Here is a 22,701-nt window from a genome sequence, read left to right as displayed (position 1 = left end):
GGATCATGTCATCTACATATAAGGATAGTTTTAATTCCTCTCTTTCTATTTGAATTCCTTTGATTTCCTTCTCTTGTCTTATTGCTGTGACAAGAGTCTCAAGGACTATATTGAAAAGGAATGGAGATAGTGGGCATCTTTGTCTGATTTTAGAGGAAATTCTTGCAGTTTTTCCCCATTCAATATGATGTTGACTTTGGGTTTATTGTATATTGCCTTAACAATGTTTAAATGCATTCCTTCTATTCAAATTTCTGCAGTGTTTTTAACATACATAGATATTGGATTTTGATGAAAGCTTTTTCAGCATCTATTGATATGATCATGTGGGTTTTGTTCTCTGTTCTATTTATGTGGTGAATAACGTGCATTGATTTGCATATGCTGAACCAGCCTTGCTTTTCTGGAATGGACACAACTTGGTTGTGGTGTACAATTCTTTTGATATGGTTTTGAATGCATATAGCTGGTATTTTATTTAGAATTTTTGTATCTATGGTCATTAAGGATATTGGTCTGTATTTTCCTTTCTTGAGGTATATTTATTTGGCTTGAGGATTAATGTGATACTGTCCTCATAGAAAGACTTTGGGAGAATTCCATTTCTTTCAATTTCCCAGAACAAGTTGTGAAGTATTGGTATTAGTTCTTCAGTAAAAGTTGTAAAATTCAGCTGGAAACCCATCAGGGCCTGGGATTTTCTTTGATGGGAGAATTTTTATTACTGTTTCTATTTCTTTGCTTGCTATTGGTTTAGGCTTGCTATATCTCTTGGTTCAGTTTAGGTAGGTTGTATGTGCTTAGAAATCTATCGCTTTCTTCAATGTTTTCCAGTCTACTGGAGTATAAATTTTCAAAATAGTTTCTGATAACCTTTCAATTTCCCTACTGTCCGTGTAGATGTCTTCTTTTTAATTTTTGATTTTAATAATTTGAGATGATTCTTTCTTTGGGGTAGGTTGGTTGTCAATCCAATTAATCTTTTCCTTTTTTTTAATAAAATTTTTAAGCCGGGCATGGTGACGCACGCTTGTAATCCCCGTGCTTGGGAGGCAGAGACAGGAGGATCGCGCAGGTTTGAAGCCAGCCGCGCTGGCTTAAGAGACCCTGTTTCCAAATAAAACCTATAAAATAGGTCTGGGAGTGTAGCCCAGAGGTAGATGGACTTCCAGGAACCCCAGTACCACCATAAATAAATAAATAAATAAATAAATAAATAAATAAATAAATAAATATTTTTATTGGTGCATTGTAGTCATACATCTTAATGGGATAAAAAAAAAAAAAAAAAACTTGTGGAGCTATACATGCACACATCACCCAATCAGCCCCTAAACAATCCCTAACCCTTCCCTCCCCCTCCCTCCTTCCCATGCTTGGTTTCCTGATTAACTTTGATATGTTTGTTTGTTTTTATCTTCCATATATTGCCAAGTTATTTTTGAAAAGTTTTCCAAGAACATTTGGTGAAGGAAATAATAATCTTTTCACTAAATATTGTTCAAGAATAATAACTACATGAAAAAAATAAAATTGGGCCCTTACCTAACACCATATATAAATATTAACTCAAAATAGATAAAAGATCTAAATGTAAATCTTAAAAGTATAAACTTTTAGAAGAAAACCAGGGTCATAAAATTTCACAACATTGAAATTGGCAGTGATTTCAAAGAACCAGATTTTTGTTTTGTTGATTTTTAAATTTTTTTTGTTCTCTATTTCATTTATTTCTGCTCTGATTTTAATAATTTTCTGGCTTCTGCTGGCTTTGGGATTAGATGTTGCAGTCTTTCTAGGTCCTTGAGTTGTGCCTTTAGGTTGTTTACTTGGTGACTCTCTGTCCTTCTTATGTGGGCACTCAATGCTATATACTTTCCTCTTAACACTGCCTTAAAAGTGTCTCATAGATTTTGGTAAGTTATTTCTCTATTTTCATTTATTTCCAGAAATTTCTTTATTTCTCACCTAATTTCCAATCTTACCCACTTGTCCTTAAATAGTGTATCATTTAATCTCTATGTATTTAAATAGTTTAAGTTTCTTGTTGTTGATTTCTACTTTCATTCCATTATGATCTGAAAAGATGCAGGGAGCTATATTACATCTTTTGAATTTGCTGGTGCTTGCTTTGTATAATATTATTTCTTCTTTACTTAGATGCCCTGCTGATCAACTTCATCTCTTCTCTAGTTCTATAACTTACTTCTTTTTTCTTCTTTATTGTTTATTTCTTTAAGTATTTTCCCTAGTGTTGGCTTTGAAATCATGAAGTAGAAGTGTCAGCAGGTAAGCAGTACTTTTTCCAATGGTGAGGGTTGGGTGATGGTGGAGAAGCTGGGGTGATGGGTGCAGGAGTCAGATAAGGTAGAGGATATGATTAGATTGAGGAAGAATTTAAGTATAATAAGGTAGTATCTGGTTGAGAATGGGAGGTTAGATAGTAGGACTCTTGTAGTTAGAATATTTAAGTATGGAGATGTAAAATACCTTGAGTATTAAACAAGGAGATAAAGTAAAGGAAAAAATAGTTTTGAGAGAAGAGAATAGATAAGCTATGGAGTGAAGAAGTTTGTAAAGGAGTGGGAGGGAGGAACAAACAAACACAAAGTAACAAAACAAGATACAAAAGCTAGCTATTATACATCAAAGACAAAAAACAAGAGAAAAAAAGAGTAAGAAAAAGAAAAAAAGGACAAAAAGAAAAGAAAAAGAACTAGCAAACATGTGAAACAACAAAGTAAAACAAAAAACCAAACAACAACAACAAAAAAAAACCAAGTCCTACTAATTTATGAGTATGGGGCGGGCCCGTATAATATCTGAATGTCTGATTGCTGTGGTAGCTTCTGAGGTATTTTCCAATGACTCTTATTTGCTCTGTACCCTATTGTCAGCCTCTGAACCCACTCTCTGAGTATTTGGACCCCTCTCTCGCCTCTGACAGCTTTGTGTTTAGGTGTTAGGGCATCTGGAGTCACTGTTAATGAGTTCTGTACAAGTCCCAGATTCTGTGTATTTCCAGCCTGTAGTCTGCACCTCTGAACTCTCCTCCTAGAGCTCAGGCCTGTGCTTCCCTACCCGCAGGGGCAGAGGGTGTCCAATGTAGTCTTGGAGCGACCTCCTGTGGCCCTGTGCAGGTATCATGCCTTGAGCATCTTTCCTGTGTCTTGGAGGTTCTAACTGGACTAGCCCTCCAGGTCCTGTGGTGCATACTTGGTGCACACGGTTACCACTGTGTTCCATGGCACACACTGGGTACATGCAGGTTCCTCTGGCTCATCAGGGTGCACACTGTTACCTGGCTGCCCTGGTCTGGGGCTCCGGAGAGCTCACTGTGCCGCTAGGTCCTGTGGCTTCTCTGGCACACAAGGTTATCTGGTCCCGTTCTGGGTCTCTGAAGGTCTTGCTGTGCCACCGTGGGTGCTGCCTCTAATGAGCAAACGGTGTCGTTCAAGTGCTTGGGTGCAGTCGCCGCTTGAGATGTTGGGGTTCTATGGCAGCTTTCAAACTCTTGGATTTTTATTTTAATTTCTTGGGGCTGCCAAGCTGGGACACACAGTTTGGGCCCGGGGCCCATGATGGTGCCAGTGGCTGACTGCATCTTCACCAGGTCTGTCACCCACTTGGGCTTTTTTGCAGTGCATCTCACAGTTCAGAGTTACTGGATTCCTTCCACCATGATTTCTGGATCTGTTTTGGGTCATGAGCTATATATTTGTTTTCTTTATTAAGATGCTGCCTTCTCAGTAGTTGAACTTTATTTGTTTCAGCTACTGAGATGTGCTGCGTCCCGCAATCGCCATTTTGAATCTCCACCTACATGTTTTTTCTTAAGTGTCCATGGAACATTTTCCACCATAGATCATGTGATAGACATGTCTTAACAAATTTAAGATTAAAATCATATCAAACATTTTCTTCATCCACCATAATATAAATTATTGATAATATAAATCAATAAGAGAAAACTTGGAAAATTTACATTATTTGTAAATTAAAACACACTTTTGAACAACAAAAAAAAGTAGTTTGAGACAAACAAAAATGGAAACACAACATATCAAATCCTATAGAATGTAGCAAAAAAAAATTTAAAAAGGAATAAACATTAGCTTGAAGGAAAAGCTCTCAAAAAGCATTCCAGTTTTATACCTAAGGAACCTAAAAATAACAAAGTAAGGCTGAAATCAGCAAATAAAGAAAGCAAAAATTAAAGTATAAATAAAATAAGTGAAAAGAAACTAGAAAAACAAAAGGCAATGAAATTAAAAGGTTTTTTGAAAAGATAAAATATGTTAACTTTTAGTTAGACCAGAAAAATTATATTCAATCAGAAATGAAAGAGAAGACATTAAAATAGACACAATAAAAATATAAAACTTATAAGAGATTACTGTGAATCATTAGGAACAGACAAATTGAATAACCTAATAAAAATAAACAAATTCTATAAACTTACAGTCTACCAAGACTGAGTCACAGAAATAGAAAATCTTAACAGAAAGTAAAAAGATTGAATTAATATTCAAAAACCTCCCAACAAATAAAGACAAGACTCATGGATTTGTTAGTGAACTCTACCAAACATAATAACAATACCAATCTTAATCAAAGAAAAGAACATGATGTGCCATATTCATGGTGAACATAGATGCAAAAATCTTTAACAAAATACCATCAAACCAGCTGGGCATGGTGGTGCACGCGTGTAATCCCAGTCCTTGGGAATCTGAAACAGGAGGATCACAGGTTCTCAGCCAGCCTCAGCTACTTAGTGAAGCCCTCTGCAACTTAGTGAAACCCTGTTTCAAAATAAATAATATAAAATAGGGCTGGGGGTGTAGCTTGAGTGTAGGATGCCCCTGAGTTCAATCCCCACTACCAGAAAAAGAAAAAAACTATCAAACAAAGATGAAAAATTACAGGATCATCTCAAAAAAATAGATGTAGAAAGAATCTAAGCCATGCTGAGCATGGTGGCACACACTTGTAATCCCCTCGCTTGGGAGGCGGAGACAGGAGGATTGCACAGGTTTGAAGCCAGCCGTGCTGGCTTAAGAGACCCTGTTTCCAAATAAAAATATAAAAATATAAAATAGGTCTGGGAGTGTAGCCCAGAGGTAGAAGGGTTTCCAGGAACCCCAGTACCACCCCCCAAAAAAAAAATCTAAGCCAACATAGCAAATGCCATATGTGACAAACCCATTACTAACATCATATTCAATGGTGAAAAAATAACAAGGACTGGGGGTGTAGCTCAGCGGTAGAATGTCCTTGGATTCAATCCCAAGTAATGTGCGCGCACACACACATAGTTTCCAATGTGCCATAAGAATTTTCCTAAAAAGACATTAATACCATATTACATACCAACTAACAGTGTCAAGAGTGACCATTTTTCCAAATTCTCAATTCCTGGTGTTAGCAAGCTATTTAATCCTTGAATGTAAACACTTCATTTCTAAATTTATATGTGGTCAATAATGAATAAAGTTGGGCATTTTTTTCATACACCCACTGGATATTTGTATTCAACCACTTTGAGTAAAATAGATCTGGAGTATATTGAATTCCGTTGCGTAAGGTATTGGGTAGGTTTTGAAACGTTTATGTACAGGGTCATATCTTAAGTATTTATTTACTCTAATGTTAATTCTGTTGCCATCTACTCTCCTTTTATTTGTTTAGGAATTATTTGGAACTTGTTGCAAAATCCATTCAAGATTGGATCACAAGAGAAGAAGCTAAATATCAGGAACTTAAAATGGCTGAAGAAATCAATAGGGCCAAAGCTGATGTAGAATTGAAATCTTCCACTGGTGGCAAAACTGCTTCTTCTAGCAAAATTCTTTCCCTCAAAAAATCTAAAAGTAAGTAGTCAGTTCCATTTATACCTAAAACATACTCCAAAGGCATTCTAATTTTTCCAATTTCAATCAAAAAGAAATACATCAAGATTAAAAAGTCATCCATGAAATTCCTGAGAATCTTCACTTTTTCTAATAAATAGAATGGCTGTCTCCCAGATATGATAAGATATTGAAATGTTTGTGTAAGATAACACAGTCCTTATATTGACCCTACTCCCGGTCAAATCTAGATTTGATCTGTTATAGAGCTCAAATGGTTTGTGTTATGGAAATCCCAAATGTCTCTATTGGTAGGATTAGTGGGTTCAGATATCTAAAATTTGTTGACAAAATAAGTGATAAATTCAGAGTTAGTTGGAATAATTAGAGATTTCAACAGCAAGATTAAGTCAAGGCCTTCCTTATAAGGGCTAACAAAAGAATTCCAAGACTACCTAGGAGTAGAAATCTACCAATAAAAGGAAAGGGGATTCCTGAAGACCTTTAGCAGGGACTTGACATGATCTTGGATCAATACATATATTTGTTTTTGTCATCGTCAATTCCCATGGCTTTAAGCCTATGGGGGGTGGGGGGAAGAGTAACAGAGAAATGAAATATAATCTTAGAAAGATAATTAATAAATGAAAGAAATGAACCAGTAAAGCAGTTCATCTGGAAAATAAAGACATTTCACTGGGTTTTGCAAAAGAAATGGACTTCATGTCAATAATATTCATTAGTTATGAAAGTTGAGAGTGATTTTCATAAAAGAATAAAGCTATATAATTTCCTAAACTTTTGCAACCTCTTTTAATTATCAAAGGATTTTGTACATCGCTTGATTCTAAAGTAAAACCTAAACCAAGTTGATGACTCTTTTACAATTAAATGTATAATTCATAACTCAGCTACCTCCAATTGGGAGCAGCCCCCAGGAAAGTTCTAAACACTAGAAAAAAATGGATGAGACTCTATAAGAAATAAATATAAAGCTACCCTCTAGAGCTTAGATCTGGGGCAATATTTGCCTATTATCATGAAAAATGCTAAGTTAACTGCCTCTTCTCTATAACACTACTGAAGAAGCTGGGTGTGGTGGTGCACTCCTGTAAACCCAGTACTTGGGAGGCTGAGACAGGAGGATCACAGGTTCAAAACCAGCCTCAGCAACTCAATGGGGCTTGCATCAGCTAATCAAGACTCTGTTTCCAAATAAAAAATAGAAAGAAGGCTAGGGGCATGGCTTAGAGATAGACTGCCTCTGGGTTCAATTCCCAGCACCACACACATGCACACACACACACACACACACACACACACACACACACACACACTACTGAACAAAACCCAAACTTAATATCTAGATGCTTCTGTAAATCCCGAAGATGTTCATGTGGGAATCCAGTGCACACGGTAGGCATCACATGCAGTTATAGTCCTCTAAAATCAGAATGGACAGAAAACTTCAAAAGAGAATGCCTACCATGGCAAGAGAAGGAATAGCTCCCATATGGAAGGAAAAGTAGAGATGCAGTGTGTGGTGCTGAGGTAACTAAGATTGATGAGGCAATAGCTTTAGGAAGAGAAATTCAGTTCAATCAGAGATGTGACATGTCACCACATTGAGAGTGGAATATACTGTCTCCAGAGACTGAGGACCACATCACCAAAGTGGTCTAGACCACGTGAGATGTCCACTGTGGGGGTGGAAAGAGAGAAATTAGAGATGGATGGATGGGGATTGAACTTGGTATTCTTTCAGATCCCTCCAACCCTGAGAGTTGGTTATTTTATAATTATGTAAGGGAGTTGCTAAGAAGTTTTATTTTCTCTGATTATAGGTAACAAAACAATGAGCAAGACAGAAATAGCAGAACAAGAAAAAGAAAGAGAAAAAGAAAAAGAAAAAGAGAAGGAAAAGATTCCTTTCATTTTAGAAGGCTCACTCAAGGTAATCCAAAGGAAAGACAAGTGATATAAATGAATCATTAATCCAATATTATCTCATGATGGGGAGTTAGTGTGAAATAATCAGGAATGACCTTTTTTGCTAAACCCTCAGACACAAATGAAACAAAAATGAAAGGACTGTAGCACCACGAAGCTATCTCCTCCAGCAGATGATAATTCTGTGAGAAACTGTGTCTTGTTTATATTTACATAACTACAATCCAGGGAAGTGCCCTGTTCACAAATGGTATAGTCTTTATTTTTGTTGGAGATTTTTGGTTTTGTATTTGTATTTTAAATTATAACAGTAATAAACGCTTTTATAAGAATTCAAAATTATCCTGGGCTATATCCTAAGCCCCCAAGATAAGAAAGTTCAGTCATATTGTATTCTCATGCAAGCACATATGTGAAAATATGCCAAGGGTTTGTGCTTGTCTGTGGTTTGGTTTGGTTTGCTCTGGGTTAGGTTTGGGGCTTCTGTCCTGCAGCGTTGTGATGCGTGGTCCTTTTGGAAAGTGGCTGTATTAACCAACCAAGAAGCTCCCCAACACTGTGGTTTAGGGGAGGGTATGGAGGGTTCCTCATATAGGTATAATCAATTATTAATTTAATTTCTGACCTCTCTCTCTGCCCCCACTCTATCCTGAAGCTGTCTCAGAGTGGGCCAAGAGTTGCCTCATTAAAACAAAAATGCTCCTGTCACTTAGGAAATTCAAAGAAACTTAAGATCTCAGTGCCAGGATCAAGGAACGAAGACCGAATATCTGGTTTTTATTGTAGCATAATATCATAGTTTCTATTAAACTCAGCTTTCACTTACCTGAAAAATGGCTTTGTTTTGCCCCTATTCGCTAACCATGGTTTTCATTTATGAAATTCTTGGTTGACTTTTTAATTTACTCTTAGCACTCTCGAGACATTGTTCTACATTTTCCTTACTGACCTTGTGGCTGTCCATCTAATTTGACATTCAGTTGTAGACAGTTCATCTTTTCTCTGTAACTACCTTGAAGCACTTAAGAGTATGATGGTAAATGTTTAACAGTCACTTTCTAGAAAAATAAAGGTACACATTCATATTCATACATAAGTTTATTACAAATGTGGCTGATATATGTATAGCACATAATTTAAAGCCATAATAAAGTGTACAATACTCTTTATTGTAAGTCCTATGTAGCTAATTGATTCTTACAATATGCTTTTATTGTTTTTTTTTTGTTAATTTTTTGTATCCTTAGCCAAGCTGTGGCTACAATTGACAAATAGAATTCCAATGTGAATGTTGATTCATATTTTCATTTGTGTTAACAAAAGTTAAATAACTAAGGGGCATGTCTCACTCATTTGTCAATGACAGGAGAAACTTCTTGGATGAATCAAGTAATAGCTTTTGAATCCTGAAGGAACATTTCCCTGGATTTTGTGTTATAGTATAACAGCTATAAACACAACATATTTGCACATTTACTCTGCACTATTAACATTTTCTCCATCATTTCCTTTAATGTAATCAGCAATAAATCAATCAAACATTGACTTGTAGCAGTTGCTGACATCTGTCATGTAGGGAGGGAATCCCACAGTGGCTGATTTCAAGTTGCTAGTGTGGCACCGTGGACTATAGAGTTGGAGGCGCTGTGTGCACACCATTGTATAATCTAGTCTCCACAATACAGATGCCATTGACATAAGTAATTTCAATGGCACAAATCAAGTGAAATGTAAAAAAAAAAAACTGTGAAGGGGTGAGCTTTGAGTATTATTACCTTTGTTTTTATATTTTATTTCATTGTGCATTTATATAATTTAATGTAATTACATTGCTACATTGTAATTATACATCATAGTCAGGTTTGGATTGATAAAATCATACATGCACACAGCACTTGGTGTGTTTCCCTCTGGATCCCACTAGATCCCACTCCTTTCACCTCCTTGCACATTTTATTGAGACTAGTATTAGTAACTTCAATAAGAACATAGCATTAATGGAACTGTTCCTTCATGAAGTATCCTCTTGCCCATCCCTGCCTCCCCGCCCCCACAGCCCCTTCCACTATTCTTCTGGACTCTCTCCTCTCTGATCTGAAGTTGTTTTTGTTTTCCAATTTCCCTTGTGATTCCACATATGAGAAAGCGTATGACCCTTCACTTTCTGAGACTAGCTAATCTCACTTAGCATGATATTTTCAAGTTCCATCTACTTTCTTGCAAATAAAATAATTTTGTTCTTTATGGCTGGGTAAAATTCCATTGTGTATATATACCACACTTTTATAACCCATTCATCTGTGGATGGACACCCAGGCTGGTTGCATAATTTAGCTATTGTGAATTGTGCTGCTATAAACATAAATGTGATGTATCATGATAGTATTCTAACTTACGTTCCTTTGGAAAGATACCTGGGGGTGGTATATCTGAGAAAACTCCATATTGATCTCCATAGTGACCACACTAATTTGCAATCCCACCAACAGCGTCTGAGAATTTTTATTTCCCCACATCTTCATTTATTATTGTTTGTTCTTGATGATTGCCATTCTAACTGGGGTTAAATGTAATTTCAGTATAGTTTTTATTTGCATTTCTCTGATTGATAATTTGAATATTTTTTCACATATCTGTTGAAAATTGTATTTTTCCTTTTGAGAAGTGTCTATTCAGTTCAATTGCTTAATTTTGACTGAAATTTTAGTGTTAAGTTCTTTGAATATTCTAGATATTAACCCTTTATCAGAGGAGTAGCTAGCAGATATCTTCTTCCATTCTGTAGGTACTCTCTTCAGACTCTCGGTTTTTTCCTTTGCTGCACAGAGCTTTTATTCTCCTTTCTTACTTCCTGAGCATTGGAGGTCTTATTGAGAATGTCTCTATCAGTACCTATATGTTGGAGAGTTGGTTGTATGCCCTTTTCTAGTATTTGCAAAGACTCTGGTCTAACCTCTAGGCCTCTCATCCATCTTGAGTTGACTCTCATGCAGGATGAGAAATTAAGGTCTAATTCCGTCTTTCCACATATGGATAAAGAGTTTTCCGAGCACCATTTTTTCAAAAGATTATCTTTTCTCCAGCATATATTTTGGCATCTTTGTCAAAAATCAACTAGCAGTAAGTGTGAGATATTTATTTCTGTATCTTCTATTCTTTTTAATTGGCCTATGTGTCTGTTTTGTGCAAATTGCTATGCAGGCTTTTTATTAATTTTTTTTCCGGTACTAGAGATAGAACCCAGGGCATTATACTCCAAGCTATACCCCCAGCCCTATTTTTTTATACTTTATTTTGAAACGGGGTCTCCCTGAATTGCAAAGGGTCTCACTAATAGCTGAAGCTGTCTATGAGCCGTGATCCTCCTGTCTCAGCCTTCCAAATGCTGGGATTACAAGTGTGTGCCACCATGTCTGGCTCACCATGCTTTTTTAATTACTACAGCTTTGTAGTATGATTTAAGATCACATGGGGCAACATCTTCAAATTCTTATTTATTAGTCAGGAAGGCTTTATGTTTTTCCATATGAATTTTAGGAGCTTTTTCTATCTTGTTGAAGAGTGACATTGGTATTTTAATAGGGATCATATTAAATCTGCAGATTGCTTTTGCTAGTATGGCTATTTTGATATTTATTCTGCCTATCCAAGAGCATGGGATGACTTTCCATTTTCTAAGATATTCTTTAATTCCTTTCTTTAATGTTCTGTAATTTTTATTGTAGAGTCTAGATTTATTCCTAAGTATGTTATTTATTTTGGTGGCTATTGCAAATGAAATTGTTTTCTGTATTTCTCAGTGGATTCATGATTAATGCATAGAAAAGAGAAATAATTTTTGTAAGTTGATGATGGCTCACAGCTGGCTTATAAAATTTCTAAAAATTTAACAATAATATGTTTCAAGTCAATATGAGCCAGGTTTAATATATATAACTCCTGATTTTGATACATTGACCTTCCTGAATTATCTGCTCAAAGACTGCCTTCTCAGAAGTTCCACTCCATTTCCAAAACCACAATCACACTCACCTCAACATTTTGGTTTTGGGGGGGTTTGTTTCTTTTCTTTCTTTTTTTCTCCAGTATTGGAGATGAAACCCAGGGGCATTCTACCCCCGAGCTACACCCCTATTTTTTATTTTTTATTTTGAAACAGAATCTCACTTAGTTGCAAAGGACCTCGCTAAGTAGTAGCTGAGGCTGTCCACGAACCACGATCCTCCTGAATCTCAGCCTCCCAAATTCTGGAATTACAAGCATGCGCCACCACACTTGGCTCTCACTTCACCACTTTGAATACTCCATTTTTCTTGCTTATAATTTTGGTACTTTTTTCATTCACTTATTCATATTACAAACTTAATTTTATATTTTCTATTTCATAATTCCCATATCTGTAGTCTCTGCAGATACACTTTTATCATATTTCCCCAGTCTTCTTGCTCAAAGTGGCTTGTTTTCTCATGCTTTAGGGGTACATTTGGTGTTTATATCAACTCATAACTTTTTTAAAATAAAAATTTAAAGGAATATGTATTTTACTCAAAGATCTGTTTGAAGACAGGATTAGGGCTAGGGAATTCTCAGGGAAGATTCTCACCCCACACCCTGATGAGCACTTGGGCCCAGGACTAAGAATTCTCATAGTCTCCTCTATAAAGGTAGTTTTTTTCCTTAGTGTATCCAGTGGAGGTGACCTTTATTCAAAACAAAAATCCCAGCTTTATTCAGAGGTCTCTGACCTGGTCTCCCAAGTTTTATCTGATCTATGAAATATAATGATCTATGATATATGATATATATGATCTATGATTGGATAAAATCCAGATTCTAGGCCATTAAGGTTGGGAAATTCTGTTTTCAGTGATCACCTACCTCCTTGGATTAGTGCTCTCTCATAGCCTCGTCTTTCTATCAGCCTTTTTATGCATTACAATATTTATTTTTAAAAGTTGTGCCCATATTTTTGGAATATTTTATGCCAGGAATATTTCTCTGAATATCTGGTCTACCATACTGCTGCTAGACCATCTTCAGGGTGTAAAGTGAGGGTCGGTCTTGTGTGAAAAAGGAGACAGGAGACCAGCTATGAGGCTGCTTCAGTGGTTTAAGCTAAAAAGAATAAAACCTGAACTGAGGAAACTGCAACAAAGGGCAAGGAAAAAACAGAAGCAAAGAGAGATCCCTGAGGAAAACCGACAGGATTTAGTGTGAAGGAGTCAGATGAGAGAAATAGAGATTCGAGGATGACGCCAAGGTTTCCAGCTCAATATTTTGATTTGCCAGAGATACCACTATTAAAAAAAAAAAAACATGTTAAATTTGTTTCCAAAGTGAACTTTAATGCAACCTATGTTAATCTGTTTTTGTTAAAAATCCTGTTAAACTTTAAAAATGTATTTACAGGCATGGAAAGAAGAGCAGGAGCGGTTAGCAGAAGAGGAACGCTTAAGGGAAGAAAAGAAAGCAGAGAAGAAGAGTAAAGAGACGGGTAAAAAGAAAGGAAAGGATAAAGTCGAGAAAGAAGATAGTAGATCTTTAAGAAAAAAATTTTCTCTCAAGGATAAAATTAAAGAGGAACCAGCAAAGATCCCAGAAGAATCAGAGGAGCCCCTCCTGCCACCACAACCCAGGAGAGTTTACCCGGTAAAGACAACTCTCTAAAAGGTGTCTGCAGGCTGTCTCCAGTTGTCCATATCCGTGAGCTTAAACTCGGATTCCATTTTCTCCTATCTAGAGCCTTCTTTGTAGTCAGTCACCAAGACAGGAACACTCTCAGGCTCGTTTTTTTATTGACTGTCATAAAGCTAAATTACTAGGGCAAAAAGATAGAGATTTGACATACAAGTTTCCTGTAGGTAAAAAAAGGTAAAACAATTGTGATGGGCCAGACACAGGTTGTCTTTGTCTCCCATAGTAGAATTTGCTCACACCCGTAGTTGCCTTCCTGCTGGTAGACCCTCCTAAAACCTTCTTTTTGCTAATTCTCCTTCTGATGGCTGTTTATGAGGAAAACCTAGTGAGAATAAGTGAAAAGAAATGTAACAGCCTTTGCAGCAATTGCTGCAGAGTTTTAGCATGCATCAGCATCACCTAGAGAGCTCTGGTGGCCACCTGGGTTTTATATATGATCCCCTAACACATTAGCATTCCTCAACATATCAGTTAACTTTAAAGGGAACATTCGCTGGTAAATGAGAACTTGATTTCTTTTCTTACTGCCTTGGTAATGGTGCAATGATTTGTCTTCGACTAGGTTATGAGGATGCTTTAATGAATGGAGTTTAAAATCATAGATTCCTCTTTAAATTTTGTCAGTCATAACACCATAGAAATGTCTGAAGATTATATGCACTCTGGCCTTTGAGCTTACCAGTGAGAGCTATCTTGCTTCAAAGAAATTAAGCTCACAAGCAACTCTAGTTAGCTAACACCAGTAAGCTGACTTTTGTAAATAGCAGTTCCATGCTCAAAGCATGATGTTTTCTCTTCTAGTTCCGAGGATACAATATGGGAGATATACCTACCCAAATCTCAGGGATAAACTACTACCTGTATCCTTCTGATGGGGGGCAGATTGAAGTAGAAAAGACAACATTTCAAAAAGGTACATTTTGAAAGCAACTGGTAAATGCCTTCATAGATATTAATACATTTGAGATAATCATGGGTCCTCGCACTACTGAGTATGACAGAAGAAAGAGTTGGCATATCCACTGCAATTCCTAATGCATCACGTTTAAAATATTCACATTCCTTTATTGTCAGTGACTATGCAAGGCATAGGCCAGCCTAGTTTGGCTCAGACACCTTGATTTTGACCATTTCAGTTATTCACATATTAAAATTCACATATTAAAATAGAATAATAAATACTTCTAACTGTAACAAGCAGTTACTAATATATTTCTATTCATATAATATTGATATAATAGGTAACAAATAGTGTCAATTACAACACATGCTGTTATCTCTAAAACCAAGCACATGCTACAAGTCTGCCACATTTTTCTGGTCTAGCCTCTGGAGCACAGCGTGGAGAAGTCTGCTGCTGATATTTTAGCTCTTATTAAGATTTGCATATAGGTACAATGCATATAGATTTTTGAGGGCTCATAGTAAATACAGTATTTTCTTCCTAATCCTATCGATTTTAAAAATTAACTTAATCAAAATTGAAAATAGAAGGCTGGATTACAAAAGACAGAGCTGTAAAGAACAGCAAAAGAGAGAAAGGTTTATTAGAAAAATTTCACAGTTAGTATAACAAAAACTGTAACTAATACAAATATAATTTGCGTAAGTTACAAATCCCTTTCATGTTCATTGAATTACAAATTTGGTTATAGGTGTATGTTGCTTCAGCCAGTTTGCTTGCTCTTCTCTGATTTGGTCTGAGATTTGATGCTGACATTGCTAGGCATTTCTACTCCCTGGTTCGACTCCTCTGTGGCTTTACATGACCCTGTAGTCAAGAAGCCCCATTTGGCTTCCTACTTCAGCCCACCTCTATCCCATGGTTCTTCCTTAGGCTCAACTTTTATCAAAGTGAAAGTGAAAAAGGACAAACACAATTTTCTAATCCATTTAAAAGACCCAAAGGCAATTGTGAAAGAGCAAAAGAAAGAAGAGGATTATTCTTCAGAAGAAGAGAAAGAAGAAACAGATGAGAAACAAAATCTTGAAACAAATAAGCAGTTGCCTCTCTGTGGCAGGGCAGGTAAGTACGTAAACAGCGGGCCAGACCTCTCCCCTGGCCAAAACATGTGCATCCCCTGCCTAATGGTACCTGAGGAATATTCTCATTTGCTTATATACATTTTCCCTAAGTTAAGGTGCACATACATTGTATACACAGCCCCTCAGTAGTGGGCCTCCTACTGGGTCCTGCTGCCTTTGGGCAGCCAGGTCCTGATCATTTATCCTAGGATCTACCCAGGCCGGCTACCTTTATGTAGCAACATTGAGTTTGTGATGGCCACTCTTTTCTTAATTTTGGTTTATGCAGTTGCACAAGTATAGTCTCTAGGACCCCAGTCCTCATTAATTGATTCTTAGTGAAGTTGACTCCTCCCTAAAATTCCCTGCAAATGATGGGATTTTCTTCTTATGCTCTCAGCATCACCTAGCTCTGTCTGTAGCACCAAATAGCTTAGGTGTCAAAGACAAGGAATCAACCATACATTTGGCCATGAGAGCCATCATCTACTTAGAGATAAGAGTTACAAGTGCAGAGCCACTAGTTAAACACCATGAAACATCGCTTGCCATCTCTGGCCTGCCCCACAAGGCTTCTTGGCCAAAGTGGTGTGGGTTATGGCTGTGAAAGGAGATGAAGAATTATTAAAATGTTTTCAAGTCCAATTAGTAATGAGATCAATAACTAAATCTTGCTTATAACTTTAGTTATGGTGACACTTTCCAACCCAGGCTAAGAAGACAATGTTTGATAAGAATTAATTATAATTTTAAATGACTTTTCTGATATGAAAATACATTGCTATTAATTTTTTAAATATGATTTAACTAGATCAACCCTGAGTTAATACATGCTTTCATTGGGTGCATTCTTTATCTAACCATGACATATACGTATGTGTATTATGTATCATCATATATATCTAATCATTTCTTTTTTGCACAATTAAAAAAGTATCGCTAGTGTTAAACATCCAATTGTTATCACTAGTATTAAACATTCTATTCTATGATTATCTTTTTTCATTTCAGCTACAATTTTCTTCAGAGCCTGCAAACTTTTCCCTAAATTTAACCCACGATCTGTTTTCATATAACCCATGAACTGAGAATAGTTTTCACACTTGTAATATGTTGCTACAAAAAAAAAGCAAAAGCAAAGAATACAGGATGAAGCCTATGTGATCTATAAAACCTAAAACATGGAGAGATAAACTGGGAAGACGGCGGCAATACGTCGTGATAATTGCTTGGCACTGCTTGCTTTCCTCTCTTCTGTTTTATAAAGGGTTTTGTTCTAGTTTATTTATTGTTTGGCTAGTTTTGCTCAGTTTCCCCCTCATATGCTAGTAGGCCCTCTCAGTATTTGCATCATATGATAGTATGATAGTAGGTCCTCTCAGTGTTTGTATCTCTGGGCATATCTGATGACATCTCTGTTGGTTACAGAATCTTGTGCTATCATCCCTTTCTCTTTATGATTCGCAGTTGCTATTGCATTGCGTTATAACTTCTGAATTAGTATTTGATGAGCCCCTGTAATATAAGAATCAAGGCTCAGCTCAGAGATATTTTTAAAATTTGTTTGCTCTCCTTCATTTGTTCCTTTTACCTTTTGGTAGCATTCAATTCACAAAAGTTTATTTTCTATAACTCTTACAGTCTTCTTGATTGCCTTCTGTTTCAATTCCTCCGTGTATCAATTGATTGGTTGATTGATTGTAGTACAGAGGATTCAAGCCAGGGGGATTTTACCTCTGAGCAACACTCTCAGGCCCCATTTTAATTTTTTTTTTGTTTTGAAACAGGGTTTTGCTAAGTTGCTGAGAGTCTCACTGAGTTGCTGAGGCTTGTCTCAAACGCGATCCTCCTGTCTCAGCCTCTCAAGTACTGAGATTACAGGTGTGTGACACTATGCCCAGAGGCGTCAGTTTATTTTAAACAGAGAATTAACAATGAATGAGAACTTGAAGTTGAGTTTTTATTATATTTGCTAGTTGGTGAACCTACACATCACTGCCACCTGTCACCCAAAGGTAATAGTTTACATTAGAGTTTCCTCTTGGCATAGTACATTCTGTGTACCAAGGTATCCGCTATTACAGCCTCATACAGACATTTTCCTGCCCCAAATTCTCTGCGCTCTGCCTTTTCATTCACCCCTCAACCTCACCCCAACTCTTGGCAACCACTAATTTCTTTACTGTGCCCACAGTTTTGCCTTTTGTAGAATGTCCTATGTCATATACTTGGAATCATATGATATTCAGCCTTTGTAGCTGGCTTCTTTCACTTCGTGCTATGCACGTTAAGTTTCCACCATGCCTTTTCATGGCTTGTAATTCATTTTTTAAACATTGTTCATTCTCTGGATAGTTTACTTGTCCTTCAACCCACTGAGAAGCAACTTGGTTGTTTCTAAGAATTAGAAATCTTTAATAAAGATGCTTCCAAACATCTGTGTGCACGTTTTGTATACACAAAAGTTTTTCTTTCACTTAGGCAAGTACTAAGGAGTGAGATTCCTGGATCATATGATAACAGTACATTATTTTGTAAGAATCTACCAAACTGTCTTCCACAGGGATTTTTCACTTTCCCCAGCAGTGAAGGAGTTTCTGTTGCTCTGCGTCCTCACCAGCATTTGGTATTCTCAATGTTTTGGATTTCTCCCATTCAAATAGGTGTGCAGTGGTGTCTCATTGTTTAAATTTGCCCTTGACTCATGACATACAATGTTGAACTACTTTTATATTTGCCATTTTTATGTTTTCTTCAGTGACGTATCTGCAGAGGTCTTTAGCCTGTTTCTTAATTGGGATGTTTGTTCTCTTATTTGTTCTCTTATTGTCGAGTTTTAAGATTCTTTGCATGCTTCATATAAACATCTTTCATCAAATGATTCTTTTGCAAGCATTTTCTCTCAGTATGTAGCTTATATTTTCATTTTCATGAAACATTATCTTTTTATTGTATTGATTATTTGAGTTTTACAATCTATAAATTATCTCATCAGGGGTTAGAACATTTTAAGTTAATACTGTCTCATATTCATAGTATGATGATAGAGAAAATGGTGAACTATAAATAAAACAGGTTAAAATGTATAAATTCTTCACATATGCCTTAAAATATGTGTTGTAAAAAATTTTCTTTAAAATTATATTTGGAAGCTGGGCGTGGTGGCGCACACTTGTAATCCCCGCACTTGGGAGGCGGAGACAGGAGGATCGCGCAGGTTCGAAGCCAGCCTTGCTGGATTAAGAGACCCTGTTTCCAATTAAAAATATAAAAAGTAGGTCGGGGAGTGTAGCCTGGAGGTAGAAGGGTTTCCAGGAACCCCAGTACCACAAAAAATAAAAAAAATAAAATTATATTTGGAGCAATTTTTAAATGTTTCATTTTCTTCTTTTTTATTGGTACATTATCATTATATGAAATGTGTTTTAGGAAGTAAGGTATTTTAAAAGTAGGGATTTAAGAATGTGTTTATAATGTGGAGAAACTGAGACTGATTCAATGGTTTTCGTTTTAAAAGTTATGTAAATATCCAGGCATGGTGGAGTCTGTAATCCCAGTATTTGGGGAGGCTGAGACAAGAGCATCACAGGTTTAAGGGCAACTTCAGCAACTTAGGGAGATTCTCAAAATCTTAGTGAGACCCTATTACAAAACAAAACAAACAAATGGCTGGGGGTGTAGCTCGGAGATAGAATGCCCCTAGGTCCAGTTCTCATGACCACAAAATAAAAAAAGCCATGTGGATAATCTTCCAAATAAACGATCTGCTTCTGGCTAGACCATATACACTCTCTTCATTTCAAGAACCCTTAAAACAAGAGTCTTGTGTTCTCATCTTTATAACTCTTCCCTGCCTTTGACATCCTTAGTACATGATAAGAGCTAAGTCAATTATTTTAAAATTATTGTAGTACAATAGCTAAGACCTTATTTCCAACCTTCCCAAAGCATTTTGTTTCCATTTCTTTTGAATTGAATGGAAATTTTCTCTATTTGATTTTGTCTTTTAGAAGAAACACATGAAGAGAATAAAGTTGTCAGCAAATTTGGATCTTTTTCTGCCACCTTAGAAAATGGAATCTGCCTCTCAATAAGTTACTACGGATCAAGCGGGTTGGCACCAGGTAAAATATACACAACAGAAAGGGTGTACGCCCAAGGCTGGGGAGCCCCAACCTCCAGCCTTGGTCTGCACACTTGTCAATAAGAGTGTTCTCGTTTTGTCCCTCAAAGATATTTCTACAAGGTGTAGATAAAAGGGTGTGAGTGTATGTGTGTGTGCCTTATACATATACATACATATATATCATATGCAATACATGTACATATATAATCTATATAAAGAAAATAATGCTTTGAATTTTAAATGCCATTTATAATTTGTATATTTTATGTAATCACCTATACATGTAAGATCATATATGTACCCATAAACACACACACACACACACATACACACACACACACACACACACACACACACACACACACTCCAATTGTCTTTGTTAAATAGCCCATGAAAATAATTCTGTTTGTTGGTGCCAAAGAAAGCATTATTTTCCAGGGAATATTCTTGGTTTTCTGCAGAATAATATTTGTATGACTCCTGGGCTTGTGGAATTGCTCAGTGTGTGTTTCAGGACATTAGTCTTAAAGGAGCCATACACTGGATATCTTGAAGGATTTCCCTACCCTGTTTTCTATAAACAAATTCTCCAACTGGAAGCTATTTTCTTTCAAACTACAAAATAGTATGTCATTTTACCAAAAACCAATTAGGAAATCTATAGGATCTCACGCATTTTAAGGGAATTTAACCACACTGTATTTTTTTAAAAAGCATTATAGAACCAAAAAGTAACATCTATGCTACTTGGCCTTAAAACTGTGTTAATGAAGCTCCTGGGTCTCCAGTTATCTGCCTTACTGTGCAGAGACAATATTCCCATGGATCGTTATTAATATTGTTTTATGTCTTATTTATTTATTTATTTATTTATTTACTTATTTATTTACTTGTTGGTACTGGGGATTGATCCCTGGGCTGTTCTACCTCTGAGCTCTACCCCCAAACCTATTTTACTTTTCATTTTGAAACAGAATTTCGCGAAGTTACTACACACTGGTTGTAAGCCTGTGATCCTCCTGCCTTAATCTCCCTATAATCTGGGATTATAGGCATGTGCCACCATGCCTAGCTATATTACTAGAGTTTTAAGTTCTTCTAGGCATTTATAGTGACCACAGCAGGAAATAGCTAAACACTGTTAGTAGAAACACGAATCTGGAGCTGAGAGTGGAGGGAAGGTCATACCACCTTGGCCAACATTCTGACTGCTGTAATACAAAACAACTGACCACATGGCTTAGAGGAAGGGAGATTTATTTGCTCAGTTTTTAGAGATTTTTAGAAGCTCGGTCCATATGAGATGAATCAGGGAATGGCAACAGAAAGCGGGAGGGGGAAGAGAAAGAGGAGGAGAAGAGAGAGGGAGACATTCTGCTCTCATATCCTAGGGCTGGAGCCAGCAGGGCAAGGAAAGATCTTATATAATCCCCAAGGTCACACCCCTAGCGACCCCTCCTTAGCCACCAAGCCCCACCTCCAACATTGCTCCCTTATTTCCACAAGGGGTAGGGGGACATTATAAATCCAAACCATGACACATGCCTTAAGATATAAACATCTATTGCACATAGATGGCATTTGGAGCCCCAGCAATGAATAAGATCATCCAGACCTAAAATAAATATAATAAAGGTGCTCATCCTGGCTGTGTATCACAGTCCTGTGGAGTGTTTCACAAATATTACTTCTTGGAACTGGTGTGATCCAGTAGGTCAAGGTGGGGCCAGAATGTCTTTTTTCAAATTTCATGAGTAATCATTACGGACAGCTAGAGTTGAGAACATAATAAACCCTAGGACCTAAACACATTTAAGAGTATTAACAAGAAAGAAAGAGTCAATAAAGGAGACTAAGAAAAAAGCTGGCCAGAGATGTAGTGTCTTGGAACCCAGAAAAGAATTGAATTCAAGACAAATGGAACACACTGGAGATCTCCATAAGCTTCTTCCCTCACCAGCTCGCCTCACCCATCCTTCAAAACACAGGAGAAAATAGAACTTCTACAAGAAAACTGCTTATTATCTCAGCCAGAAATAGTCTATTTTCTTACTTTTTACCATTTATGGTATTCCCATTTAATTTGTCCCTATATTCTACTATTTGAGTCCAGAACTTAGATTAGTTTGACTTTTATTTGCATTTTTATATGGTCCATCAGACCTTTATTTGCTTTTTTTATATGGTCCGTTTCTCAAATAAATGAAGGGAAGTTTGCTGCTCTATCATTAAGGAGTTTAGAGCATAGACAGGAAGGCAAGTCCATGTGAAATAATGACTCGATGATCAAGCATACTAAAATATTAAGCCTCTCAAATTGATGAACTAGGAGCCTGTCAAATGCAGTACATTACTGCCTGAAATATATACAACTGAGAAACCATAGTTGGCAAGGGAAAAATTGTTTCCAGCCTGTATCAACTTTTGAGATGTTTTATTTAGCAAACATATCAAGTATGAATGCTTAATTTACTTGTTTTTTTTTCCTTTGTCCTGGTTATAGACGACAGGGATCCCAATTTGGATACAATGTTGAATATCCCTTCAGCACTTAACCCAACAGTGATTCCTGTCATAGTGACTGTTCCTCAAGGAAAAACAAAAGGAAAATTAAAAGGCAAAGAAAAACCCAAAGAATCCCTTAAAGAAGAAGAGCACCCAAAAGAAGAAGAGATAAAGGTAAATAAATGAACCTTGCCACAGATTCCCAAATTCTGCTTCTACCTCAATGTTCTTTTTTTAAAAATCAAAATTTATGCCAACAACGTTAGCATAGTATGTACATTTTTTTCATACAGATGTGTTATCATTCTTTGTTGTTTCATCTTGGAATGGGCAAGAATTTTCCGTAAAAGTTAGACTTCCACTGCAGTAGACATTATCATACACAAATTACTCAGATTTTAATTCTAAGCTCTGAGCACTAGTTTACTCTTTTTCCCATTTTGTTTTTTGGGCTGTCTTTGTTTTTGGTTAGGTAAGTTTCTCTTTCTTTGGTACTGGGATCAAACCCAAAGGTGTCTACCACTGAGCCACACCCCAGCCCTTTTT

The 22,701-nt window shown here is 36.6% G+C and overlaps 1 protein-coding gene across 1 annotated transcript in view; it reads left to right on the top strand.

Moving 5' to 3' along the window:
* The window catches only part of SPAG17 (sperm associated antigen 17), a gene marked incomplete at both ends in the record, with an annotated part of 222,114 nt that overhangs the window by 121,214 nt on the left and 78,199 nt on the right, over positions 1-22,701 (top strand). The window contains 7 exons of the mRNA XM_080691512.1: positions 5,692-5,873; positions 7,697-7,806; positions 13,212-13,451; positions 14,301-14,412; positions 15,337-15,525; positions 19,535-19,648; positions 22,154-22,329. Coding sequence (XP_080547638.1) covers positions 5,692-5,873; positions 7,697-7,806; positions 13,212-13,451; positions 14,301-14,412; positions 15,337-15,525; positions 19,535-19,648; positions 22,154-22,329 — 1,123 coding nt within the window. The remainder of the gene's footprint in view (positions 1-5,691; positions 5,874-7,696; positions 7,807-13,211; positions 13,452-14,300; positions 14,413-15,336; positions 15,526-19,534; positions 19,649-22,153; positions 22,330-22,701) is intronic.

This window comes from Muscardinus avellanarius (genome assembly GCF_963383645.1).
Source record: "Muscardinus avellanarius genome assembly, chromosome: 3".
In the NCBI taxonomy this organism is placed as follows: domain Eukaryota; kingdom Metazoa; phylum Chordata; class Mammalia; order Rodentia; family Gliridae; genus Muscardinus; species Muscardinus avellanarius.
This window is presented reverse-complemented; position numbering and strand designations above follow the sequence as displayed.